The sequence below is a fragment of the Myotis myotis genome, unplaced genomic scaffold (assembly GCF_014108235.1).
Source record: "Myotis myotis isolate mMyoMyo1 unplaced genomic scaffold, mMyoMyo1.p scaffold_m19_p_12, whole genome shotgun sequence".
Lineage (NCBI taxonomy): Eukaryota > Metazoa > Chordata > Mammalia > Chiroptera > Vespertilionidae > Myotis > Myotis myotis.
This window is the reverse complement of record NW_023416316.1, coordinates 4,682,102-4,709,225: the sequence shown is the minus strand read 5'-3', so window position 1 is coordinate 4,709,225 and position 27,124 is coordinate 4,682,102. Positions and strand designations below refer to the sequence as shown.

Below are 27,124 nucleotides of genomic sequence, written 5' to 3'. Positions count from 1 at the left end.
GAGCTGCGGCCCATAGATTCCTCCATCAAATAAAATTCGCCTCCATTAGACCGGCATGCTTGATTAGATTGCTTTCACGAGGCCAAGCACGGCCTCTGTCCTCACCAGCTCACCAGGCGTCAACCACACCATGCCCGCCCTGCCGGTCCCTCGGTCTGGAACTCTCCCCACTCACCTTCCCCTACTCACTCAGTCTGATCCTTCAGTTCTCTGTTTACACATCACCGCCTCGGAGAAGCCCTCCCCACACACCAGCCCAGGTCAGCCTCCTGCCGGTGTTCTCAGAGGGCCCACCCATCCATTTCCTTGGGAGCACTTACCGCAGCTCTAAGCTAAATGCAGGACTGCATGGGAGAGAATTTGTTTCCTGTGTGTCTGCCCTGCTGGGAGGGCGACCATGTCTGTAGTGCTGATTGTCTCTCAGCAAACCCTTCTTGCCTCAGTGCCACTCACCGTGCAGGACACCTGCGTGCTCTCCGTTTTGTGAAGGAGTCAGACGGCACCCGTGTCAGCGCCAGCAGCAGGTGGCTCTCCCAGGTCCCTGTCACAGGCACACGTACAAATACAGGCACCCGTCGGAGAGACTGGGTTCAGTTCCAGACCACCGAAATAAGGCGAATACCGCAGCCGAGATTGCTGCACCACAATTCACTGAAGGAATCCTCTGTTAATGGACATTTGAGTTGTTTCCAGGGCTTTCACTCTGTGGACACTCCTGCAGGAGTGCATGCGGCACCTTGTGTGCGGGGGGAGTGCGGTGGGCGAGAGCTGGGTGCCTCCGCTGTGTGTGCAGACATCAGGGCTCAGGTTCCCCGTCTTGGTCTTCTTTTCTGAGCACCAGGCCTTCTCAGAGCTGCATCCCCACAACTTCTTGAAGACCTCCCTATGGTGTGCTACGCCCCTGGTTCTCAACCCTGGTGTCCACTAGCACCACCCACCCCTCATTCCCACCCACCCCACCCTTCTGATGATGAGGGTGTACTCTGGGGTGGGCCTGGGAATCTGAATGGTGCCAGGCTGCCCACCTGCTCTGACCACTGTATTTTCCCCCCAGAATAGGTTCTCAGACTACGAGAAGAGGAAGGTAAGAAAGTCACTTTTCTTCTCATTAAAGATCTCAATAATTATAGAAGACTTGAGGAAACAAGTCCTACCTGCCTCTAAATTAGAGGGTAAAGCATTGCTTTCCTCACAGCCTTGGTAGGTGTTAGAGTATCCCCACTTGACAGATGAGAAGACTGAGGCTCAGAGAGTTGGAGCTCAAGCTCCAAACCACTGGCCCCCGCCAGCGAACAGCCTGTTCTAGTCAAGGGGGGCCCTGGGGGGTTATTCGGAGTTTCGGGGTGGGTTCACCCCGCTCCCACGTCCTAATGCCCGTAGAGCCTGGGCCAGCAGTCACCAGCATCTCCATTCTTGCAGGAACAGAAGATGCTGGAGAAACTGGAGTTTGAGCGGCGCCTGGAACTCGGGCAGCGCGAGCACGCCCAGCTCCTTCAGCAGAGCCACAGTCAGAAGGACGAGATCCTCCAGTCCGTCAGGAAGGTTCGTGAGCGGCAAGTGGGATGGGTTCTGTCTTCGCCCCCTTCCATACTCCAGGGCCTGGGGGGCCTTTACGCCGCCTGGTCCAGCCTCCTTGTGTGCAAGGCCTAGCGAGGGGAGGACCCTGGTCCAAGGTCTCACGAAAGGGCTGGCAGGATAGGGCCATTCCCCTAACCCCACTCCGGAGCCCCTCACTGCTCTAAGGCATCTGAAGGGGTCCCAGTGGCTCAGGACCTCTGCCTGCCCTGCCGCAGGAGCAGTCCCGGCTGGACCAGGGCCTCATTGAGCACCGGCGCTACCTCGATGCAGAGCGTCAGCGGCTGCAGGAGCAGCTGAAGCAGACGGAGCAGAACATCTCCAACCGGATCCAGAAGCTTCTGCAGAACAATCAGAGGTCGGGCTCCCATCCTCCCAGACCCCCAGACCTCCCACATGATGCCCTTGGAGGAGACAAAGATGGGGTCCACTTCTCCCTCACAGGCTCTACCCCTCCCCCAGGTTTCCATCATTGGCATCCGGTCTTGGTGCTGCATTTTGCACCAACTTAGAGGCTGGTCTGACCTGCGTCCCCCAGTTTCCCATCCGTCAATGAGGCTTTAACCAGATAGTGGAGATCACGTCTCCAACATTTGGGCTCCAAGTAACCTCTAGTGCTGAGGTCAGCATTCACCCCCTTGGGGGAGCTGCTTTAACCCATCCGGCCCAAGTAGGAGCCGCTGAGCGCAGGTCTTGGCCGGACTTGGGAGGAAGGGGGTGGACAGGGACCTCAGGGAGCCTGAGCAAGTCTGGTGAGGGTCCCTGTGGAAAGGGCCCAGAAACAGGTTTCACCGCATCTCCTGTCGCTTCCAGGCTTCCTTTTGCTTTTCACGGGCTCCTCTGCCGTCCAGGTCAGCTGCCCCGGGGCCCCCCACGTGCCCTCCCCACCGGGGTGTCCGGGAAAGCCACCATCCGCCCAGTGCTGCTAAGGGCCAAACGCTTTATGTACATGTTCTCACTCACTCTTTCCAAATACTCCATGAAGTGTTTTGTTTTGTTTTTTAATATTGTTCCCGTGACACAGATGGGGAGCTGGGGCTTGCAGTGGTTATCTGGCCCGAGACCTCAGCCCTCCCTCGGTGGTGGGGCTGAGAGCCCCCCCAGCCCCCCAGTCTCTAAGCCCCCTCTGCACCCCTGATGAGGTGAGGGGGTGGTTATGTGGAAACAGGCCCGCTGGCGACGGCTTCAGGGACCTTTCGTGGGTTTCTCTACAGGCAAAAGAAAAGTTCCGAGATTTTGAAGTCACTGGAAAATGAAAGGTACGTGTCCGGCTCTGGCTTTCTCGGCAGGGCCTGCCTTCTGGGGTGGGGGGCGGGGAAGGGGAGGGTGGCTTTGTCTTTGGAGTTAGAATGTCTTATGGTTCTCAAGGATTATGCCAGGAAGTTTTCCTAAAGCTATAAGCAGATTCAGCTCATTAGGGAACATCATGAAAAAGAATCACTACCTGCAAGTTTGTTAAAACACATTCCTGACAAAAATTTAGATGTGAATAAGAATGTATATATTATGTCCAACTATATTCCTAGTATAAAAAAATTACCAAAAATCTACATTTCTGAGGGGAAAAAAGAATTTGGTTACATGAATTATGTACAAAAGACTAATCTGTAGCTATTCAAAAATATCATATAGAATAATATTCCTTATTAAAAGAAATACAGTATATTGCTAAGTGGAAAAGTAGGGTCTACAGTCTATAATTTTTAAAATAATTCTTAATTTTTCAATTACACTTGACACATTTTTTAAAATATATTTTTATTAATTTCAGAGAGGAAGGGAAAGAGAGAGAGAGAGAGAGAGAGAGAGAGAGAGAGAGAGAGAAACATCAATGATGAGAGAGAATCATTGATTGGCTGCCTCCTGCACACCCCCTACTGGGGATCGAGCCTGCAACCCAGGTATGTGCCCTGACCATGAATCGAACCATGACTTCCTAGTTCATAGGTCAACACTCAACTATTGAGTCACCCCGGCTTGGCTGACATACATTTTTATATTAGTTTCAGGTGTATACCCCAATGATTAGACACTATGTAACTTACTAAGTGATCATCTGGATAAATCTCACACCCATCTGACACCGTCACAGTTATTACAGTGTTATTGACGGTATCGCCTGTGCTATATTTTACATCCCCATGACTGTTCTGTATCAACCAATTTGCACTTCTTACCCCGTCCCCTTTCCACCCATCCTCCCAACCTCGCATCTATCTGGCAGTCGTCAAAATGGCTCGTTGTATCTAGAGTCCATTTCTGTTCTGCTTGTTTATTTTGTTTTTTAGATTCAATTGTTGATAATGTATTTATTGCCATTTTATTGTTCGTATTTTTTATCCTTTTCTTCTATCATTTCTTTTTTTTTTTTTTTTCTGCTTTTTTTTTTTTTTTTTTTAATATATTTTATTGATTTTTTACAGAGAGGAAGGGAGAGAGATAGAGAGTTAGAAACATCGATGAGAGAGAAACATCGATCAGCTGCCTCCTGCACATCTCCTACTGGGGATATGCCCGCAACCCAGGTACATGCCCTTGACCGGAACCGAACCTGGGACCTTTCAGTCCGCAGGCCGACGCTCTATCCACCGAGCCAAACCGGTTTCGGCTCTTCTATCATTTCTTGAAGGCACTCTGTGTGTTTCCGTGCTCAGAAAGCGAAAAACCCACCCCCAGTGGTTTACACTGGACATTTTTAGGAGGTGGGAATTAGAGGCGGTGATGTTTTCTTTCTTTGTGTGTCCAGTATGTTCCAAACTTACTGCATTGAGGCACACCCCTATAGCAATGAGGCAAACACAGCTGGGAGGGGCCGCCTCCTCCCCTTCTCCAGGGAGTAATGGGATCCCTCCTGCTCCTCTGAGGTCCCAAATAGGAGCGTGGACTTTGCTGCTGTCCTTGCGCCCACCCTGGGGAAGACCTCCCATAAGGAGCTCCCACAGGTGGCACGGCAGCCCCGGCACCCCACCCACTGAAGCTGTGGCACTTGTGGAGCCAGGGGTGGTCAAGGCCAAGCTGAGCTGTGGGGGTGGCATCGTTTACTTGGCACACACTCTCACTGCGGGGCCGGGGTCCAGCAGTGCACAGTGCAGCTTCCCTGAGCAGCCCACGGTCCTGGGCTGTGGGGCGCAGTTACGCTGTTTTGGCCAGATTCAAGCCTCGGACTAATGAAAGGACAGGGTCCTCTCACTGCCACGTGCAAGTCCCAGCTGGAGGGCAGGGCCCTCCCAGCACAATCACAGCCAACGGCTGTGGTTGTAAGCTTGAACCTATGGTCCAAACACGTAGCCCCACGTGCCTTGTGCTAGAGTTCGGGTGCATGTAGTTGAGTGAGGTTGAAACTCACGAGAATGCTGTGAACAGCGTGATCACGCCTCTACTTTGCCTCGTGGCACCTGCTATAAAATAAAGACACGGCTTGTGGGCGCTGTCGTTGTCTCCTCATCAGGGAGGCAGCGTCCCACCGAGACCCAGCTATTACTCTCTTGTCTGTCTTTCCTTAATCCTTTCACACCCCCACTCAGGGTCACCCTTGGTCGTGCTGGCGTGGCACACTGGGCAGGGCAGAGGGCTCAGAGGGTACACGCTTCTTCAGTGAAGTAGGACTTGCAGAAACATACGGATTATCCCTCAGGCCACTCTAACCTGTTTAGTGTGTGTGTGTGGTGGTGGTGGTGGTGGTGGGGTTGCGGGAGAGATGCACACACTTGCAGCCTGCACATACATGCATGTAATTACCTCTTATATTTTCATTTACTTTTATTTTATTTTTTTATTACAGTTTGCATTAGACACTTTAATTTTCATTTATTGTCTCATGGATATATTTCCATGCCAACAACCTTATTGTAATAACTATATAGAGTATTCCACTATATGATTACAACATAACTTATTTAATTAGCCCTCTGTTCATGGGAATTTGTTTCCAGTTTTTCATAATTACAAATACTGTTACAATGAATATCTCCTAAGTATACCTATATGCGTTTATGTGAATATTTTAAAGGAAATAGTCAAAGGACATTGGATAGGTTTTGCCAAATTGCCTTCCAGAAAACATTTTGCCAGTTTATACTCTTCTCTCCCGTCTATGAAAGTGCCCATTTCACCACCTTCATTGCCATCACCTATGGTTATCAGTTTTCCTAATCCCAACCAGTCTGCTAGTTGAAAAGATTTTACTTTCTTTAGTTCCCAGTGATGTGAAGCATCTTCCCATGTGTTCATTGGTCACTTATATCCAAGCATCAGTGAAATGGCTGTTTGTGTCCTTTGCCTATTTTTCTAAGGGAATGTTCACCTTTTTATATAAGAAACGCTACCTACGAAGCTGAAGGTAGGCAGGGCCCCGGGGGAGAGGGGCGTGATGCAGCGGAGCACATCAGGGAGGACTTCCTGAAGGAGGAGCTGTTCTTCTGATGGGATTTCCTCTTGGAAGTGTGATGTCTGCTGAAGAAATGGATGGATTGTTTTTCTAGAATAAGAATGGAACAGTTGATGTCCATAACCCAGGAGGAGACAGAGAACCTGCGAAGACGTGAGATAGCCTGTGAGTCTCAGGGTGGGGAGTGGGAGGGGTCCTGGGAACAGAGCCTGGCCGTCTGGGGCACAGGGGTAGGCAGCCCTGTCTATTGTCACCTGGGAAGGGTGCTGAGGGCTGACCCCTTGAGAGGGAAAGTATTCATGAGAAGGAAGAAGTGGTATATTTAGTGTGATGACATTTTAATTTTTTATTGTGGTAAAATATATACAACGTAAAATTTACCATTTTAACCACGTTTCATTAGTTCTGTAGCAGTAAGTACATTAGTGTGCTGCCATTACCATCTCCATCTCCAGAAACTTCATCTTGCAAAACTGAAACTCTGGGCCCATTCAGTAACAACTCATCATGTCCCCTCTCCTCGCCCCGGCACCCACCATCCTGCTTTCTTCTCTCTGCATCTGATTACTCTGGGTGCCTCATATACATGGGATCATGGTATTTTTCTTTCTGTTGACTGGCTTCTTTCACTTAGCATGTTCTCAGGGTTCATTCATGTCGCAGCTTCCCTCTGAGTTTCCTTCCTTTTTAAGGCTGGATAATGTTCCATGTTTGGACCCACCACACTTCATTAGTCTATTCATCCGCCAGTGGGCACTGGGGTTGTTTCCACTGTTGGCTATTGTGAGTCATGCTGCTATGAATGTGGCCGCACACATATCTATTCAAGTCTCTGCTTTCAGTGTTTTAATTTTCATTTTAAAAAATTCACAAGTATGTATTTACATGTCACTGGAAGAATACGTATCAAAAGTGATAATATCTCTGGGTGACAGGTGATAGGAGATTCTGTGTGTGTTGTTCAGTGTTTTACAATTAGTCAACCTTTCAAACTTAAGTTACTTTTATGGTTTAAAGATAAGATTTCTCTGAAGGGTGACCATCAGGCGGGTGACTGGGTGAACCCCCCGAGGCTGCCCCTCCCTCAGCCCGCCCCGTCTCTCAGCCGCCATGCAGCAGATGCTGACCGAGAGCTGTAAGAACCGCTTCCTCCAGATGACCTACGAGTCTCAGAGGCAGAACTTGGTCCAGCAGGCCTGTTCCAGGTAATGTAAGGAGAGGCGTCCAGAGGAAGGGAATTGGGGGAGCCGGCTCTGGGCCCAGGGAGTCCCCTGCCCGGCCACCCCAGCCTCGGCCATGCTCTCAGAGGCAGGTGGTGACTGGTCCCCATGACTTTTCTAGCTGGACCTTATGGTTCTGTGTTGGGCTGTGAGAAAGTGACAATACTTCATTTCATTGCACTCCACAGATACTGTATTTTTTACAAATTAAAGGCTTGTGGCAACCATGCCTCCAACAAGTCTGTTGGCACCATTTTTCCTAAAGGCTCAGATGGTTAGCATTTTTTAGCAATAAAGAATTTTTTAATTCAAGTATGTGCATTGTTTTTTGAGACATAATGCTGTTGCACACTTAATAGATTACAGTTATGTAAACGTAACTCCTACATATGCACCGGGAAACCCCAGGTTCTTGTGACTCATTTCATTGCAGTATTTCCTTTATTGTGGTGGTCTGCAACCAAACCTACACGATCTCTGAGGTGCCTGTAATCACCACCACTTCTCACGCCCTCCTGTGCCGGGCTCTCGGCCACGTGACATGCACTAGCTTATTGGATCTCCAAGGGACTCTGCTGTTACTGGCCCCACTTTACCATCTCAGCTCAGGCTCAGGGGAGCCATGTGACACACCCCAGGAAACACAATTAGCAGCTGACAGAGCCAGGATTCAAACCCAGACCGGGGGGGGGGGGGGGACGAGGTGCTCCTGACGGGGGTGCACTCATCATCGCCAAGGATCTGCACAGGTCGGGGGCAGGGTGCACTGGGGGGACAATGATGGGGTTGCCTTCGATGCTGAAGCCACTCTGGTCTGACCCTCCAAGTTCCCCATGGCTCTGCGGGTGTCTGTTGGGGGAGCCACAGTTGTCTGGCAGAGCCAGGTGAGAAAGGCCCAGTTGATGCTCAGGAGCCCCAGACGGGGACAGGCAGTAGCCCTGCTGCCGTCTCCTCCCACCCAGGGGGCGCAGCTGCCAGCCTCCTCTGCGTCCTCAGGTGCGGACTCTCCCTCTTTCCTGGTGCATGACATTGTGCTTAGGAGCACGGCGCTTCTACTAGTAACTGTGATGTCTTGGGCAAGTTGCTTTTCCTTTCTGAGTCCTAATTTTCATACCAGAAAAATGGGGATAAATCAGTACCTTCCCCTACAGTGCCTGGAGCCTTTAATGAGCATAAGGTATGCCACATAGGGTTCAATAAATAACAGCTATTGTTATGAACAAACAAACTCAAAGCCAAGATGCACCCAAGTATGGACATACATGAGGTTGCAAGTTTGGATTTTTGTGCCAAAATCACTAGACTTGTTCTAGGGGCTGGGAGCAGACCCGCTGTCAGGGCAAGAAACGCCGGGTGGGGAGTGCGGATGCTAGTGCGGAGGAAGGACAGCTTCCTCCGGGCCTGAGCGGCTCACCTGGGAGGCGGTGTTCCGGTACAGGGGTGGGTGTCTCCCAGCTCCCAGACAGACTCTGTGTCTGCCCCGCCTGGAGCATGACCCCCGCAGGTGCTCCATAGCATTGTTGAATGAATAAATGGTTTATCTTGATCTCCTCCAAGGCGCCGGGCACACAGTAGGTGCTCAGAAAATGTTGAGAGAGTAAATGAATGTGCTGTCTTTGTGGCAGCATGGCTGAAATGGATGAGCGGTTCCAGCAGATTCTGTCGTGGCAGCAGATGGATCAGAACAAAGCCATCAGCCAGATCCTGCAGGAGGTAAGCCCTTGCCCAGGATGTGAGGGCGGGGGTGCATGAAGGGCATGCTGGGGCAGAACTCTGCATGGAGCCCTGTCCCAGAGAGCGTGTGAGACCCCACATGCTTAGTGCATTTAGTACAAACCATCAGGAAGAGAGGGACAGGGAGAGGCCTCTGGGTGGTGATCTGGTCACCGCTGTGGCTGGCACCCACTCCCTGTGCTGTGGGGGCTCCATCATGAGGATTGAAAGGGCAGGGAGTGGTGCAATCGGAGAAGCCCACAGAGCGCTGCAGGACCTGGGCTCACCTCCGAGCCCGCTGCACTGTCCGCTCGACTCTGGTCTGCCGCCGACTGGGAAGCCAGGCAGGCCCTGCTCAGCAGCCTGTCTCATTGCAGAGCGCCATGCAGAAGGCTGCATTTGAGGCTCTCCAGGTGAAGAAAGACCTGATGCATCGACAGATCAGGAACCAGGTGAGTGGGGGTCGTGGGCCCCTTCTAGACCTGTCTCGCCAGCCTTCAGAGACACGTAGAGGTGGCTGGACAGGCCGCAGTTAAGGTTGAATCCTGGCTTCTTCACAGGAGCTCAGCAGGAGGCCTCCCTGCAGAAGCTCCCTTTCCTCCCAGAAGCTCGGTCAGGGGCTGTTGGCAGGTGCCCTAGGTAGCACTGTGGGTGCCCAGGGCTGAGGGGAAGGGCAGCTGCAGCCTTGACCGCGGGGCAGCCTGTGCTGAGCACTCACAGGCAGCCGGCTGAAACCCCAATGTCCCATCAGCTCTGAACTGGGACAGACAGGATCTCCCACCTGAGGGAGCAGGGAGGGCCTGACGTCAGCTGGGCCTGGAGGAGAGGGCCAAGGCTGACCTTGGGCCAGCTCTGGGCGGGCCCCACCGCTGTGGCCTCTGGGCCGTCTGACTCTGGGCTTCCTGAGGGTGAGGTGCGCTCTGCGGGCTGGAGATGAAGTGAGCTTTCAGGCTGTGGGAATGCTCATCGCATTGTACTCAACACTTTGAATTTCACATTTTGCATGTTTTTTTTTCTTTTTATTCTTTTCTTTTTTGGCCAAAACCAGCTTACCTTTTTATTTCCCTCTTTAATTTCAATCCCACATAGCCGGACATGAAGCTCATTCCTCTGACCAGGGGCTGGTGGGGACCTAGGAACTTAGGGACAAGGGTCATAGGGTCATAGGTACAGGCTGTGCGGTCTGACCCCCAGGGCTAAAAGTCCCCAGTCACACCCTGGGGTGTGCAGTGACCCCTAGATATTCTCACTGTGGGTGGTTTTGACCCACCAGGCCAGCTGTTCCCCTTTAGACCCTGAGAAGGCACATCCAGGGAAAGGGCTCACTCACGTGCCTGCTCTGTGTCATTAGGCAAGTTACTTAACCTCTCTGAGCCTCAGTTTCCCTGTCTGTAAAATGGAGGCAATAATACCTCCTAAGAGCCAGAGGAGAATTGACAAACCGATACATATAAAGTGTCCAGCACAGGCCTAGCATGCAGAATCCTCAATAAATATCAGCTACGACTCTTATTATTACTCAGTCACTTCCATGACCCTCTGCTCCTGTCTGGGTCAGCTCTGCAGAGGAAGCAAGAGAATTGGTCAACAGTATTGACCAGGCAGGCATGTCCACACCCCTGCCCAAAGCACTCAGGGCCCCTTCATCCCAGAGAGCCCCAGAACAGATTCTCAGACCCCACTTGGCCATCAGAGAGCAATGGCACAGACTTGAACTATGGTTAATGTGAATAAAAAACGCCCTGTCTCATCTTCTGTTTAGATTAAGTTAATAGAAACTGAGTTATTGCAGCTGACACAGCTGGAGTTAAAGAGGAAATCCCTGGACACAGAGGCACTACAGGTATGTAGGGCTCCCTGGCCTGCCCGGTCCCTCCCCTGTACCCCCTGAAATCCCCGCCTGGTGCCCCACCGCCTCTCCAGCAAGCCGGGCAGGTCTCCTCCGTGGCTGTGACCTTGGAGGGTGCCCCAATCCCAGAAGGCTGATGGGAGCGCAGGCCAAGCCTAGGGCTTGGGTCAGCTGTTGCCAAGCAGGAGGGTCAGAGGAAGGAGGGTTTCATTGCCAAGGCTCACCAGGTGACATCTCCATCTCCACGTTTTCTTTGTTTTGGAGCGGGGTTGCTGCTGAGCTCCCTGTCTCTTTAAGCCATGCTTCTGGGGCGCTGGTTCCACTCGGGCTGACATCCTCTGGGGAAGGAGCTTTCTTGGTGTCTCAGGGATGTCCGGAGGAGAGGGCCCAGCCGTCGCTGCGTCGCTCCCTGCAGGCAGCTTCTCTGCGGCTCAGCCTGCTGTCCTGCTCACAGAGAAGGGGCTGCAGGGACTGGCCGGCGGCATCTGGACTGCAAGGCTGGACCTGGGTTCTGTCCAGCGCAGTCCTGCTGTGTGACCTGGGCGGGAGGGGGAGGGGCGGCCTTTCCCTTCTCTGCGCCTCAGTCTGTCTGGTGCTCCACAGCCCTCCCCGCCATGTGTCTCCCCTACATGCTGTGGGCTCAGTGAGAGGAGGTCAGATACCCATGGCTTGTCATTTCCTTTGTTTGCTGTTTCTTACCACTCCACCGACATCAGTCACTAGATTCCATGCCTGGCCTTAGCCCCACGGGGCAGGGAGGTGCAGGCTTAGGAGCAGGTGGGGAGGGGATGCCCGGCAGAGGGGCCCCTCGGCTCTGCCCCCTAATTCTCACCCTGAGATCGTGGGCAGAGACTTGAACTGAGTCAGCCCTCCATGAGCCCCCAGCTGGCAGCTGAGAACTCTGCTGGGGATCCCACCACTGTGCCCTGGGCCTTCTGGCGCCAGGGCTGCTGGGAGCTTCTGGCGGCACTGGGTGTGGTCTTGTGTTGCAGGAGATGATCTCAGAGCAGCGCTGGGCCCTCACCTCCCTGCTCCAGCAGCTGCTCAAAGAGAAGACGCAGCGAGAGGAGGAGCTCCGGGCAATCCTGGTGCGTTGGGCCGCGTAGCACCGAACACGGGTTTGCTTGCCCTCCACACACTTGCCATTCTTAGAAACACTTCTGTTATTCACATCATACTTGTTCATCGTAGAAAACATGGACGTTTACAAAGGAAAAGAGTCTCACTTCTGAGAGTTGTCTGTTGCTCATGGTTTGATGAACATTTTTCAAACGTTGTGATACTTCCTTATAGCTATGTGTGCACGTGCTTAAACGTAAACAGTGCAGAGCCCTGGGTGACCAGCTCGCTTCCACCTGTTCTTCCCGTGTCACTGAAATACTCCTCCGCATTCTTTTCATGGCTGCGTTTGGAGAGGCCATCATTTGGCCTGTTGAGCATTTAGATTGCTTCCCGTTCTTTACTTTCATGAGCAGTGCGCTCTGACCGTCTTTGCAGCTAAGTATTTGAGAACAGCTGAGCCCAGGAGAGGACTTGCTGTGTCCAGGGCAGGCCTTTAATAAGCCTTTGACAGGAAGTACCCAATTGTCCCCTGTGCCCACATGGGTGTCACTCTGGCACGTCATTAGGGTGGCAGAGCTGCATTTAGGTAGCAGCCAGGTCGCGTCCTCCAGATCCCAAGTGCATGTGAGTGGTGAGGACGGAGGCCAGCCCACTGGCTGGGGCTGGAGGACCGAGGCACTCCCCTGGTGTCGGTACTGCTCCAGGCACCCTCTGGGCTCCAAGAGCAGGCCCTGTGCAGGGTACGGAGGAGGCTGAGACCAGCTCCGAAACCTCCGAGCCCTGTGCAAGCCCCAGTGCCACGCTTGTGCCCATCAGAAGGTGCCTTCCCTCCCGATGCCTCGCTGCATTGCGTACAAATTGTAGTGTAGTGTGGGCATCGTGCAGGAGCAGCCATATACTTGGCCCTGGGTCTCTGCCCTCGAGGGGCAGTGAGGGACTCACTAGGGGAGGGAGCAGCACCTCAGCAGAACATGAGGTTCAGGGCCATGGGTTCCAGAAGAGAGGTACGTCCACAGCCCAGGCCAGGAGAGGGGAGCCAGCTAGGCAAGGCCCAGGAGTGACCACCAAAGGGCACTCAGGTCCCTGTGTTGAAACCCTGCTCCTGTGTCACATCAGACCCCCGTGTCCTGGATGGGCCGGCTCCGCTGCTCAGACCCAGGCCCCAGAACAGGACAGACCCGGTTCTGGATTATGGCCCTGACACTGGGCAGCACCTCGACCTTGGGCTGCTAATCACTCTGACACTCAGCTTCCTCACTTACGCAGTGGAGCCCATTTCAGTTGTGAGAATTAGTAAAAGGGCGTCTCGTGCACAGCACAGTCGCACGTAGCCGCTGTCGGTACCATTTGTCCGCTGCTCTGTCCCCGGCCCCTAGAACAGCGCCTGGCCCAGACGGCTCTCCAGGAATATTTGTTGGGTGCCGGAAGGAAGGAATCCGTTCCACTCCATGTTTACGAGTCTCCAGCTTTGTCAGACAGCGGAGGTGTCCTTGGACTCCTCTGTCCTTCCCTACCTGGCACCCGGAGACCAGCCCGAGCTCTGGGAGAAGGAGGTGGCTGCCTGGTGCTTGGCCATTCCCACAAGCAGATGAGACAGTGTCCCTCCCAGACTAGGGGTGCACAAGCGAGGTGCCAGGTGAAGCAGCCAGGGGCAGGCCCCCACCGGGTGCGTGTGTGAGACCCTTCTCAGCGGTAAGCTGGGGCAGTGCTGCTCCCTGCCCTTCCTGCCTGTAGTTGACGTGCTGTGATGATAGCGGACAGGGACGCTGTGAGATACCACGTGCCGTCCACGCGCTCAGAGGAGCACAGTTCAGTCACCGTCATTGTCATTGTTTTTACTTACCGATTTGTAACTAACAGCATCAACTTCGTTCTGGCAGACGGAGTTAGAAGCCAAAAGTGAAACCAAGCAGGAAAATTACTGGCTGATTCAGTATCAACGGCTATTGAACCAGAAGCCGCTGTCCTTGAAGCTGCAGGTAAGGCCTGGTGGCGCCGCCCGCACCGGGATACCCTGCTGCTTGACCTTCCAGCTTCATTCCGTGCGTGCTTCTGGTGGCTGGACCCCGGGCACAGAGTGAGAGGGAGGGTTCATTCCCGTGAGAGCAGACAGCTGCTGGCGCTCTGTGCGTGCTAACACACGTGGCGACAGTGCTGCCGCCGCGCACCTGCGTGGATAAGCCGGATGTGGTCCTCTCTCCCTGTGTCCATCTCCTCCCTCTCCCCTCCCAACACTTTTTTTAAAAAAATATATTTTATTGATTTTATTACAGAGAGGAAGGGAGAGGCATACAGAGTTAGAAACATCGATGAGAGAGAAACATCGATTCAGCTGCCTCTTGCACGCCCCCTACTGGGGATGTGCCCGCAACCCAGGTACATGCCCTTGACTGCAATCAAACCTGGGACCCTTGAGTCCGCAGGCCGACGCTCTATCCACTGAGCCAAACCAGTTAGGGCAACACTTTTTTTTTTTTTTAACGTCAAATAAAAATGGAGTCTTTCTATACATACTATTTGGCAGCTTCTTTTTCCTCGTAGTGGTGATGGGCAGCTGTCCAGGCCTGGACATGTACTCGTACTAGTAGAGTCCGCATTGTTTCCCCACAGCTGCATGCCCGTAGCATATGGATGGCCCTCGTTCATTTAAACAGTCCCCTCAGTGGTACTTAGGTTGCTTACTGTTTTCAAGTCCACAAATAGAGCGACAGTGAACTTCCGTACCCCCATCTCTCTGCGCTTACACATGCGTTTTTGTAGGGAAGGTTCCAAGAATACATTTTGCACTTCGGTTATATATATTCACACCCTTTGTTTGCTGTTGTGAATACTGGCTTCTTGTTCTTCTTCCCTGTACAGGAAGAGGGCATGGAGCGCCCACTGGCGGCCCTGCTGGTGGAGCTGTCCGCCGAGCACTACCTGCCCATCTTTGCCCATCACCGCATCTCGCTGGACATGCTGAGCCGCATGAGCCCTGGGGACCTGGCCAAGGTGGGCGGCAGCAGCCTCTCGGGGGAGGTCAGCGCAGCGCTGGGCCACGGGCCCAACCTGGCCAAGGGTCGCTGCTCTTCTTGCAGTTCTTGGAAAGCTCTGCTATTAGCAAATGCCGCAGGGCCCCTTGCTGAAGGCGCCAGCAGCCAGGAGTGAGGCGGCCCCGTGGCTCTGTGCTGTGTGGCCGGCTCCGGCCCAGCCCAGGCCACAGTCTGCGCTCCTTGGACTCCGCAGGTGGGCGTCTCAGAAGCTGGCCTGCAACACGAGATCCTGCGGAGGGCCCGGGAGCTGCTGGACGCGGCCAGGACGCAGCCAGGTACCGACACCCACCTTGCGTGTGGGCTGTGGTGGGGCAGTCATCTCTTTACTCTTCAGGTCGAGCCCTAAAGGCTGGATCTAGCCCCTGCCAGTCCTTAAGGTTCCTTCCTAAAGGAACAGGATTTACGAATGAGAAAAACAGGCACAAAAATGGGAGTTTCCTTGCAGCATTCGGGGCCCTTGGCTCCCTGTCCCGTGACCTTCCCTAAACCCACCTACAGACACTGGGACTCACACACCCGGGGGCCTTGGAATCGAGGGAGAAACCAGCTGTATCCGGTGCCCAGCACTGTGGCTGGGGTGTCTGTGAGGATGTGTGTGACGGGCTGTGAGGGTAAGTGCAGGTCATAAAGGCACTCCACCCGTCGGAGGCCAGGGGAGAGCAGGTACCGAGGTGGGTGCAGGGGCAGGCATGGAAACCGGCTCTCCTGTGTGCCGAGCACGATCTGCTGCCAGGCAGTTGCCAGCCGTATCACGTGTACCATGTTGTGTCACCTGTTCAACCCCATCAGGTGGGTATTGTTATCCTCATTTGAGGGGTGAGGAAACAGGCAGAGAGAGGTTAACTCGCCTCCAACATCACACAGCCAGCAAACGGCTGAACCACTGGGCTCTGCTGCCCCTCAGGAAAGGCCGAGGGGCCTTGACACGCGGAAGGAGGCCTGGGGCCTAGAACAAGAATGAAGGAGAGGGCAGGCTGCCAGGCTGGGCAAGCCCACGGGAGGGCCAGCCTCAGGCAGGATCTGTTTGGGACAGAGGCTAACGTGGAGGTGCCAGACCAGACCGAAGGGGTGAGGCAGGAGCTCAGACTGCCTGGCTGGGTCCCCAGATGTCAGGGCTGATGGCAGGGCCGTGCCATCTACAGACACCAGTTTTCCAGCCAATTTTACAGCAGGGACTGACTCTACCTAGAAAAAGTTATTAAGCTTCCAGCCCTTCAGTATCAAGTCTTGTGCAAAATAGCCCCCTCAGATGTTTGTCCCCCTGCATGGCCCCATCGCACTCAGGTCAGGAAGAGTTTGGCATCAGGACTTGGGTCGCCCTAACATCGGCAAACATGTTAGGATAACAACAGTGCCCACCTGAGGGGTTGAGACAAAGGTGACACCCTAGCAGACACACCTCCCTGGAGCAGAGTTGCAGGTACCTTTCACTCCGAGCCCCTCCAGCATCCAAAACCTCTCACCATCTCCCACCAACCCCAGAGCTAGCAGGAGCTGCTCCCTGCTCGGAGCTAATCCCCCTCTCGGTGTCCCTGCTGCCGGTGTGATGCCTCGGCTCTGCCCACCCCACCAGGAAGGGGGCTGTGGCGGATGGCTCCTTCTTAGCTCCAGAAGGGACGGGAAATGCTTGGGCGTTTTCCTGCCAATGCTCTTGCTGCTCCCAGGCCTCCATCTGTGTCATATTCAGTACAGAAGGGCCTCTTCACCACGATGGCTTGGGGCACCCTGATACCCTCATAGTGTCTAGGGTTGTAATAACCTTTGAAAAATCTTCAGAATTTTTTTCCAATTATAAAATAATACTGCTTGTAAGTCAAACCACAGAATCAATGAAACATATGAGCTGAGATCCGGGTGGGGATCAGGGCTGAAGCAGACTCAGGGATGTCGGTGGTGCCCACTGGGTGATGATCAGAAAGACTGCATCTGGAAGGGCCAGGCTGATGTCTGGCTTCAGGGCTGGCGGCTGCTGCAGGGGAGAGCAGTGGGCACGCTGGGGGCCCAGCCAGGGGTGCGGGGAGCAGCCGTGGGGACCTCTCACTCCTGTCCCTGCTCCTCTGTCTCCATGGCCACTAGGTGAAGCTGAGAGGGAGGCTCCTCCGCCCGAGTCCCTAAGCAGGGGCTCCTGTGCTGCGACTCCACCACCAGGTGGCGCTGTGGCCTTGGACACGTGGCCACCCTCTCTGAGCTCAGGTCTCATCTCTGAAAGTGACAGAGCCCTACTTGCAGGATGGCCCTTAAAGGTCCGGGGGACGTTAGGCGTAAGAGACCCCAGTTAGCCAGTGCCGTCCCCCTGCCCGTGTCCCAGCTCTCCCCTTTTCCAGATGGGGCAGGAGACTCAGAGAAGAGAAATAATAGGGTGTGTGGTAAGGTGCCCCCCCCCCCCCCCCCGCCCCATTCTGAGGTCAGAGCACCCTCACCTCCAGCTCAGTGTCCACGTGGGGCAGGCAGGGCTGGGGGCAGCCCCTTGGGGTTGGGATCACTGGGAGAGGCCTGGCTCACCTCTCTCTGGTCCCCACAGAGCTGCTGAAACCACCCCCGGACGAGGTCCTCGGGGCCCTGGAGCCCACGGCCCCTGAGGCGCTTCCTGAGTCCGCGAGGCCGTCGGCTCCCCCCGCGGATCTGGAGGTGCAGACCTCGGAGTGCGTGGTGTGCCTGGAACGGGAGGTAAGTTTGGAGCCGGCGCCCTGCCCGCGGCCATCCGTGTCTTCCTAAACACTTTGCTCTAGTCATGTAAGTATCTGGTGTTCATTAGAAGCTGTGGAAAATACAGGAAATAAAAGTGACCTATGATCCCATGACCCAAATATGAGCAATGCTAGACTCTTTTTTTTTTTCCAAAGAGGGTGTTTTCCCTACTTAACAAATACATTAAGGAAAATTTCTCAAGTTGTTAAATATCAACAACACAATTTTCTCTGAAGAGGCTGTTCTAAAACCGTCTTTTTAAAAAAAACATTACAACATTCACTCTTATTGTAAAAACTAAACAACACAGCATATAAAAATTTTTATGTTTTCTTTTCCCCAGAAGGTTTTAAATATATTTTTTCTTGTTGGCAGTATTACAGATGTCTCCCATTTTCCTCCCCTTCCCTCCCTCCTCCCAGCCATTACCCATCCCCCCACCCAGGTCTTCAATACCCTATTGCCCGTGTCCATGGGCTCTGCATATAAGTATCTAAGTTCTTTGGTTTATCTCTTCTCGTCTCCCCAGCCCCACATCGAGGTATGTCAGTCTGTTCCAGGCCTCCCTGCTTCGGGTCTTATTTTGTTGGTCAGTTCATTTTGTTCATTAGATTCTACAAATAAGTGAGATCATGCGATATTTGTCTTTTTCGGTTTGGCTTATGTCACCTAGCATAGTATTTTCCAGGTCCCTCCATGCTGTCCCAAGGCATAAGAGATCTTTTTCACAGCTCATAGTATTCCATAGTGTAACTATCCCACGGCTTTTGTATCCATTTATCCTACTGATGGGCACTTGGGCTGTTTCCAAATCTTAACTATTGTAAATAACGCTGCTATGAACATATATTCTTTCTGATTGGCGTTTTGGGGTTTTTAGATTATATTCCCAGAGGCAGGATCGTTGGGTCAAATAGAAGTTCCATTTTTAATTTTTTGAGGAAACTCCATACTGTCTTCCACAGCAGCTGCACCAGTCTGCATTCCCACCAGCAGTGAACTGGTGTTCCCTTTTCTCCACATCCTCGCCAGCACTTGTTGTTTGCTGATTTTTTTTGATGATAGCCATTCTGACAGGTATGAGGTGATACCTCATTGTGGTTTTATTTGCATTTCTCTGGTGGTTTGTGACTTCGAGCATTTTTTCATATGTCTCTTGGCCATTTGTGTGTCCTCTTTGGGGAAATGTGTGTTCAGGTCTGCTGCCCATTTTTTAATTGGATTGTTTGTCTTCCTTTTGTTGAGTGTCTGAGTACTTCATATATTTTGGATATTAACCTCTTACCAGGTATGTCATTGGCGAGTATGTTCTCCCAGGCAGTGGGTCCCCTTTTCATTTTGATGGTGGTTTCTTCCTTTTTCTGTGCAGAAGCTTTTTATTTTTATGTAGTCCCGTTTGTTTATTTTCTCCTGTTTTTTTGCCCTAGGAGATGTATCTGTAAACATATTGCTCCATGAGATGTCTGAGATTTTGCTGTCTATGTTCTCCTCTAAGATTTTTCTGGTTTCATGGCTTACCTTTAAGTGTATCATCCTTCTTGAGTTTATTCTTGTGTATGGTGTACGTTGGTGATTTAGTTTCATCTTTTTTGCATGTGTTTGTCTGGTTTTCTCAGCACCATTTGTTGAAGAGACTGTCTTTACTCCATTGTATGTTCTTGCCTCCTTTGTCAAATATTAATTGGCCATAATGGTGTGGGTCAATTTCTGGAGTCTCTGTTCTGATCCATTGGCCTATATGACTGTTCTTGTGCCAGTACCGGGCTGTTTTGGTTATAATTCTTTGTAGTATAGTTTGATGTCGGTATTGTGATTCTTCCTACTTCATTCTTCTTTCTCAAGATTGCTGCAGCTGTTCGGGGTCTTTTGTGGTTCCATGTACAACACAGCATATAAAATTAAAACTCACCCTCCCTCCACCGTGCGCCCCTGCTTAGAAAAGGCGGCCGTGTTAGAGCATTTGGTTTCCCTCGGTCTCACCACACCCGGGGCAGGCATGATGTGGAAGGACTCGGTTATATATTTAATCAAATTCCTGCTTTGGGGCCCCATAGGTTGGCTTCCAATTTCATTATTACAAACAGTGCTGAGCTGAGCAGCCTGGAACGAGTTGGGAGCACACCTTAGGCCAGTGATGGCGAACCTTTTGAGCTCGGCGTGTCAGCATTTTGAAAAACCCTAACTTAACTCTGGTGCCGTGTCACATATAGAAATTTTTTGATATTTGCAACCATAGTAAAACAAAGACTTATATTTTTGATATTTATTTTATATATTTAAATGCCACTTAACAAAGAAAAATCAACCAAAAAAATGAGTTCGCGTGTCACCTCTGACACGCGTGTCATAGGTTCGCCATCACTGCCCTAGACTGTGGCCTTACAGTAAATTCCTAACAGGAGGAACCACTGAAGCAAAGCGTAGGCGTGGCTTCTAGGCCATCGTGTTGGAATTGCTTTTAGACTGGGGGCTGGGCAAGTGCACACACAAAAAAGACACAAATTGGGAACAGCCTTCCCGTCCAGCAGCAGGGCTGGTTCCATCCAGAGGGCACCGCAGCTGTCACCCCGAGAGAGGGGGGCGGGCAAGTAGTAAAACATCAGAGCATATAATCCAGTTTCATATCAGAAAGAAAGGGGCGGGGCTTACGGGCATTTATAGATTTTTAACAAAACGTGAAGGAGTGCCGGACTGCTGGCAGAGGGCAGGGCTGGGCGTTCCCCTGCTGTGTGGCGTGCTTCTGGATGGTCGAGAGGCTCAGGACGACCAGTGGCAGAGCCCAGACGCTCCGCTCTCTCCTCAGGCCCAGATGATCTTCCTCAACTGTGGCCACGTCTGCTGCTGCCTGCAGTGCTGCCAGCCACTGCGCACCTGCCCGCTGTGCCGCCAGGAGATCGCCCAGCGCCTCCGGATCTACCACAGCAGCTGAGCGCCCGCCTGGCCCCTGGCCCTCCGGCCCACGTCCACACCTGCAGGCCCAGGGCTCCAGCTCACCCCTGCTCTCCCCAGACGAGTAAGGCCCCTCTGGCCTGGGCCCTACCCTACAGCCCAGGAGGGCGCCCCCCACCCTCGATCTCCAAGCAGCTGGGCCGGCCGGGCAGGTGTACGTTCCTAGCGGTGACCTGCACACTGTGGAAGAAGAGGGGAGCCCTCCTGGTACCAGGGAGGGTGTGGAGAGGCAGCTGTGGCACCATCTGAGCACAGGACTGAGTATCCTGGCCAGTGTGCTCCACCCTTCCCAGCCAACTCTGGCAGCCCGTCCCTGCAGGAGCCTTGGTGTTCTTGCCAGGGGAACAGAGGCAGTGCTGTCCCACGAAGCAGGGTGGTGGGAGTCAGGAGGGCCCTGATGTGAGGAGAGGCCACAGGCCGCCACGGGCTGTCCGATCGGCTGGAATGTGTTCAGTGCAGGCCTGGTGCCACAGGCGACATCAGCCCCTTCTTGCCTCCCTCACTGCTGCCCCCCAACGCTCAGGCCCCTCTGCTTTCTAGATCTGCACCACCTCACCCCATGCGGCTCAAGGGCGGGCAGTGAGCTTTGCAGACCCAAAGCAGGACTGCCAATAAACCCACTTCCGGCCCGCTGCTTCGGAGTCATCACTGGGTCCTGATGGAGGGGAAGAGTCCGGGGGCTGGGTGGGGTCAGGGAGGGCTGCACCCTGGTCAGAAGGAAAGGAGGAGGCAGAGTCATTCCCAAACGTGAAGTTATGCAAACCCCTTGGGACGGGGGAGACACGGCTCAGAGAGAAGTGGCACAGGAGTCAGCCGGAGCAGATGGTGCCGTGTCAGGCCCAAGCGGCCGTAATCCCAGACCAGGGAGCCCAGCTGAGGAGCTGAAGGCCCAGGACCTGCAGCTAGGACACGGCGGTGCCGGGTATGGAGCCGTGCAGGCTGTTCGTTGCACAATCCTAGGAGCGTGCACCTTGTCCTGGCTGTAGAGTTGCACGCTTATTGTGCCTTTTCTGGCAAATGGTTTTGAGCCACGGGCAGGGTTTTCTCTGGGCCGGAGGCAGACCGGCTCAGGGTGCCTGGGCTCTGCCGCTAGCTGTCCCCCCCTGACCCTGGCCGCCTTCCATCCTGTTTCCTGTCTGTTCAATGCTGGACATGATGGGGCTCTGATGGAGACCGATGGTCACCCCAGGTGCAGTGTCCAGAGCCAGCTGGACACAGGGGACAGGCCTGGTGGCAGAAAGAGCCCTGGGCCTCAGTTTCCCCGCCTCTTGGGACCATCCATCAGTCCTGTGGGCTGAAATGGATGAAGGCTCCTTGTGTGAGGCAGGAGCTGGGCCTCTTCCCGCGATGTCTCCTTCCCCCTCACCACTCGCCCTGCTGAGCTCCCCGTGGTCAGGTGGGGAGGCTGAGGCCTGAGAGGGGCAGAGCCGCTCTGCAGAGCACATCTGCCCTGCGAGAAAGGACTCTGGCGAGTCCCCTCTTATAGGCGAGGCACCGGAGGTGGAGTTAGTGACTTGCTGAGGACAGCAGCAAGACCAGAGGTGAACCCCTAGTCTGTGGCCCCATAGCCCCAGCTGTTCCACACCCCAGCCCTCGTGGACGAGCCCTCGGCCACTGACCACGGTGGGCAGCCTGGTACCAAGGAAACCAACATCCGCCACAGTGATGCTGCCATCTACCCAGGAGGAACACGTTTTTACCCATGGGTGAGGCAGCCCGTCCCCACCAGGTGTGTGTGTGTGTGGTAGTGGGGTGGGGGTGGGGGGCCCTAACCTCAGTTTACACGTTGGTGACGTGTAATGACGGCACCATATGCGGGATCTGCTGCCAGGCTCTGGTCCTGGAGGTGCAGGCCCACAGCAGGTGCTGTGCGGTCAGGAGTCTTGAAAAGGTGGCATCGTTGTTTGGATCCAGCATGAGCCGGAGGCCCACCCCCCTGTGGGCGCCTCACGGCCACGTGGCCTGAAACCTGCAGGAAGACCGCCCTGCCCAGCTCTAGCTGAGGAAGCTGAGCTCAAGGCAGGCCAGTCACCTACGTGCTGTCTTCCCTCTGAGCCTGTTTCCTCCTCTGTAAGGCAGGAGGATATGAGAACTCGGAGCTAGAGGTACTCGGTCCAGTGAGCCCAGAAAGCCAGGGCGCATGGGCAGGCCCGCCCGCAGTCTCCAGCCAGGTCTCCTCCTGCCAGCACCACACAGAGGCCACTGGCTTTAAATAAAGCATTTATTGATTAGTAGAAGCTTAAACAGTTTGCTTAATATTTCCAATACAATATCTGGGAAGAATGACTGGAAAATCCCCAAAGAAGGCACTAGAGGAGGGCATCGTAAGACGGAATGTGTTGGTAGAAGAGGTTTAGTGAGGTGCGGGGTGGGGGGCTGCACCAACCACTGCCATCCATCCTGGGGTCCAAGGCCCGGGCCCCTGGAAGCAGATCAAGGGAGGGTGCAGGGCTGGGTGGGGGCCCCACCCCGAGGACCCTGAAGAAGTCAGTCTGCCCTGCCGACCCTCTCCTCGAAGCAGCAGGGGCGGGGCCGGGGACTGCCAGGCTGGGGGTTGCCTCGGCCTGACCCTCACCCCCAGGAACAAGAGGCTGAGGACAGTGGGCCCCCAAGTGACTCACATTTGAAAACAGGCCTGGAATGTTAGGCTGAGGTGACTTGGGGACTCAGGCAGCAACAGCCAAGCCACAGCCTGACCCCAAGCCCTCAGAGCGGCGACCAGTGGTGCCGTGGGAGCCGTGACCCCCAGGAACCCTAGAGCTCCCGCGGTGGACAGCCGTACCTTGGAGGTGGCCCTCGGAAGACAGAATCCACACCTGCTAAGCCCTGCCCCTGAGCAGTGCCGCCTCCCTCAGCCCGGCCCAGCCCAGCAGCGGGCACAGGGGCAGGAGGCGGCAGGAGCTGGCTGAGGCTGGAACCGGGAGACAGGGCCTGAAGGCCGGCCTGGCCTCCAGCAACCTCTGCCCTCTGGCCTCCTGCTTGCATGGCTCATTCTTTCCTGCCCTTTTCCTGCCCTTGGACACTTCCTTGCCCAGACCAGCACATTCCAAGCCTTTCTCATTCCACCCCAGGCCTATGGCCCCTCCCCCCACCCCAGACTGGCTCTGGCCTGAAGACCCCTCCTTGCACTTCCCCTCACCCAGAGCGGGGAAAGCCAGGCCACTGTCCACTCCAAAACTGGCCTCTGGGCCCAGCCTGGAAGAGTGGAGAGGGGAGTGGGGCCCAGGGATGGGCCTGGACACTCCATGTTCCTGGTTCCAGTGAGCCCTGGATGAGAGGGGAGGAAATTCATGGGCTCTGAGTCAGCAGACGATGCCTTTGCCTCCCTCTTTGCAAGGATGGCAAGACCCCTTAGGGACACGGGCCAACGAGGAAAGGCAGGAAGGGAGGACCGAGAGAACTGGGGCCACCCGGCACTCCCCAGGCCCTTCAGCTTTGCTCAACCCCTAGCCAAGCAGGAAAGCCGAGATCACCCCACAGAAGAGAAAACAGCAACAAAGTGTGACAAACCCAATAAAGTGACTTCAGGTGGGCCTGTCCCTGCTCAGCCCGAGGAGCCGCACCAGCCCTGCCCCACCCCCACCCGGAGGCACAAATCCAAATCCCAGGAGCCAAGCTTGTCAGTGCCTCAGCGGGAGGGGCCTGTGTGCCGCGTCCAACAGAAGCTTGGGGGCGACCAGCCTAGAACTCAGTCTGCACCCCCGCGCTGTCCTCGGTGGTGGTGTGGATGGGGGGCCGGCCGCCAGGGCTGGACTCCTGCTCCCCGGTCTCCTGGTCATTGGGCTTTGGAGGCTCAAGGTCCACAGCCTTTCCAGGTGGGAGTTGCTGGAGGGGCGAGGCCCGTGGTGAGGCTGCAGGTGGTGAGGAGGCTGCAGGTGGTGAGGAGGGCGAAGGCGAGGAGGGCACAGGGATCGTGGGCAAGGGGGCCCCATTGAGCAGGGGGCAGGCTGGCGGGGGGCTCTCAGCCCCCAGATCCTGGGCCAGCAGGTCACGGACCTCAGTGACACTGTCCGGGGACGCAGGTGATGGTGGTTCACGGCCGACCTCGAAGGGCAGCCCCGCCTCCTCGTCCTGGACCACGGACACCACCTGCTTGGCACGCCGTCGCTTTTCCGAGATGGTGGCTGCTTCCTGGACACCGGGGCTGGGGCTGCCACTGCGCCCACTGCCACCATCACTGCCACCGTACTCCTCACCCCAGTTGATGGGCGAGCCCTCAGCCAGCAGGTGCAGGTTGGGGTCGCTGTTGTGCAGGACCACGCTGTCCCGGTACAGGTTGTGCTTCCTCTGCACGGCGGCCTCCTTCACGGCTGCAGGGCCAAGCGGGCGGCATCAGCACATGTGCCACGGGGACCACAGCCACCACACCCTCCACGGTGCCCAGATGTGACCGGCATCACCCCCAGAGCCCTCCCCACGGCCTGCGGGTGCTGTCACTGGGACGTGACTTATTCCAGGCCTCAGAGCTAGGAAGGAGAAGCCATGACCCTAACCCAAAGCCCAAGCTGGCAACCACCGTGCCACCCTGTCACTCATCTGACACGCCACGAAACGAAGGCACAGAGACTGGGCGCTCCCCTCCTGTGGCTGCACAGCTAACAGCGGGCCTACCCGGCCCACAGCATACACCCCATGATGGTCTGCAGCTTCGCTGACCCCACGAGAAAGGCCTCTGGGTGGCCTCCTCCGTCTCCCTTCTGACAATAAGAATCCCAGCCCAGTGGAGGTGGGGACGACCCCCCCCCCACGCCCCCCAGCTCTCAGCGGCCCCCTGGCTGCCGGCACGCACCCTGCAGGATGTCCTTCATGACCGTCTGCAGCACCACCTCCTCGTACGTGTTCTCCACCAGGATAAACCTGGCAAAGTCCTCGAAGATCAGCTCCTGGAACCGGGGCAGCTCCTGCAAGGTGAGGCGGGCAAGGGGCAGAGGGGGCCGTCAGGGCCTGGAGGCAGAGGGTCCGCGATTCCACCCAGCCCGGGCACTGGTCGGGCTGGCTCCGGCTGCCAGGACCAGGAGTGGCTGAGGGGGGGGGGGGGCGGCAGGGCTGCTCACCGACTTGCAGGTGGGGGCCAGCTTCTTGAGCAGGAAGGGGATGGTGATCTGCAGCAGCGCCTCCCGGAAGAAGCGCTTCCGCACAGAGCTGCTGTCATAGTCGTATTTCTGCCGGGAGAGAGGAGAAGGGGCTCTGAGCCAGTGGCCCCCGGCCCTGGCAGGAGGACGGAAGGCCGGTGGTCTGGCCTCGGCCTCAGCATCCTCATTTGTACCAGAGGGTGGGCGGCGCCTCCCACCGGGACTGGACGCAGGGCTCGGCCACACTTGGGGCAGGTCCAGGGCCGGGGCAGAGCCGCTCACCTTCAGCACCCGCTCCAGGATCCGCTGGATGGACTTGCACAGGTCCTCCTTGGTGGGCACCTTCCCCAGCTCCTGGTGCAGGAGGGTCTCGAAGGTGTACACGGCGTTGTCCATTTGCTGTGGGACACACCAGGGGGCACGTGAAGGCCCCGCGTGACCGCAGCCCCTGCTGCGTGCCTCCGAGGGGCCCCTCAGCCAGCTGTCCCCAGCCAGCCGGGAGGAGCGGGTGGCGTGTGCGCTCGCTCACTGCGCTCCCGCCCTCACAGCGTCACGGAGTGTCTACCCTGTGCTGGCACAGGGCTGGGCACGGGCAGTCCCTGCCTCAAGGGAATAGGAAACCGAGGTCCTGGGCCCTGCAGGAAGGGGCTTGGGGAGTAAGGAGGGCTTCATGGAGGGAGGGGTTTCTAAGCTGAGACCTGAAAGATGAGTTCGAATTAGCCAGGTGAACAGAGGGACAGGTGTTCCAAACACATGGACCGGAGCAGGGGAGCACGCGGAGCTGGGCGTGGCTGCAGGGCGCACAAGAAGAGGGTGCGGCCGGGGGTGGGGACTCTGCCAGGAGATGGGGGCTGTGGGAGGGAGAGGGCTGAGGGGTGTGCGGGGAGCAGCCTCTGGCCCACCTCACGCATGTGGATCTGGGCTCGCTGCTTGAACACGGATGTGCTGGACACGTCGAAACGCTGCTGCAGCCCGTCAAGCCGCAGCGGCTCCATCTTCTCGTAGCAGCTCTGCATCTTGAGGGGGTGATACGCCAGCTGGGACAGCTTCTCCATGTACTGCAGGGAGGCAGGGAGGCGGGACCTGAGCTGGGGCCACCTGCACGGTAGGCACCCCCCGACCCACACCTTGCCTGGGCCCTCGGAGCTGGGGATCTGAAGCTGGAGGAACGTGGTCCAGCAGCACAACCTGGGAGCTGGGAGCTGGGTCCTGTTCCCTTCTGGGCGCTGGGTGACCTGGGCCAGGGCACTCACCCTCTCTGAGCCTCAGGTTCCTCAGCCTCAAAATCAGGTTTCTCCTGACCTCTAAGTTCCTTTCTGGTTCTCAAATTCCACGGTTATGTTGTCTGTAGATTCTCCAATTTAAAGTATAGAGAGGAGGCTAAGATAGGATCGAGTCTCCCTTCACCTGACAGCCATGTGGGGCTCCAGGCAGCCGAGTGCTCAAATGGGGTCTGTGGAAGGGCGTTCACCCCAAGAACCAGATAACTGAGGAACAGGGAGAGCCGGGCTGTCTCTGCTTGTGGGGCACATGAATGGCTCACACGTACTTACATCTACCTTGACAGTCACATGCCT

At 55.3% G+C, this 27,124-nt stretch overlaps 2 protein-coding genes across 3 annotated transcripts in view; one reads left to right on the top strand and one right to left on the bottom strand.

Moving 5' to 3' along the window:
* LRSAM1 (leucine rich repeat and sterile alpha motif containing 1) overlaps window positions 1-21,107 on the top strand; it is a 33,582-nt gene extending 12,475 nt beyond the window's left edge. For both annotated transcript variants that reach the window (XM_036329601.1, XM_036329603.1), the window contains 15 exons: window positions 1,055-1,084; window positions 1,420-1,542; window positions 1,794-1,933; window positions 2,790-2,834; window positions 6,057-6,127; window positions 7,068-7,167; window positions 8,808-8,895; window positions 9,273-9,347; window positions 10,658-10,738; window positions 11,737-11,832; window positions 13,687-13,785; window positions 14,666-14,797; window positions 15,032-15,113; window positions 17,360-17,505; window positions 20,330-21,107. In XM_036329601.1, the coding sequence (XP_036185494.1) occupies window positions 1,055-1,084; window positions 1,420-1,542; window positions 1,794-1,933; window positions 2,790-2,834; window positions 6,057-6,127; window positions 7,068-7,167; window positions 8,808-8,895; window positions 9,273-9,347; window positions 10,658-10,738; window positions 11,737-11,832; window positions 13,687-13,785; window positions 14,666-14,797; window positions 15,032-15,113; window positions 17,360-17,505; window positions 20,330-20,455 (1,434 nt within the window). In that variant the 3' untranslated portion in view covers window positions 20,456-21,107. The remainder of the gene's footprint in view (window positions 1-1,054; window positions 1,085-1,419; window positions 1,543-1,793; window positions 1,934-2,789; window positions 2,835-6,056; window positions 6,128-7,067; window positions 7,168-8,807; window positions 8,896-9,272; window positions 9,348-10,657; window positions 10,739-11,736; window positions 11,833-13,686; window positions 13,786-14,665; window positions 14,798-15,031; window positions 15,114-17,359; window positions 17,506-20,329) is intronic.
* A 3,049-nt stretch (window positions 21,108-24,156) lies between these two features.
* The window catches only part of NIBAN2 (niban apoptosis regulator 2), a 46,924-nt gene continuing 43,956 nt past the window's right edge, over window positions 24,157-27,124 (bottom strand). The window contains exons 10-14 of the mRNA XM_036329600.1: window positions 26,450-26,605; window positions 25,830-25,946; window positions 25,530-25,637; window positions 25,265-25,376; window positions 24,157-24,785 (exon numbers count right to left, since the gene is read on the bottom strand). Coding sequence (XP_036185493.1) covers window positions 24,157-24,785; window positions 25,265-25,376; window positions 25,530-25,637; window positions 25,830-25,946; window positions 26,450-26,605 — 1,122 coding nt within the window. The remainder of the gene's footprint in view (window positions 24,786-25,264; window positions 25,377-25,529; window positions 25,638-25,829; window positions 25,947-26,449; window positions 26,606-27,124) is intronic.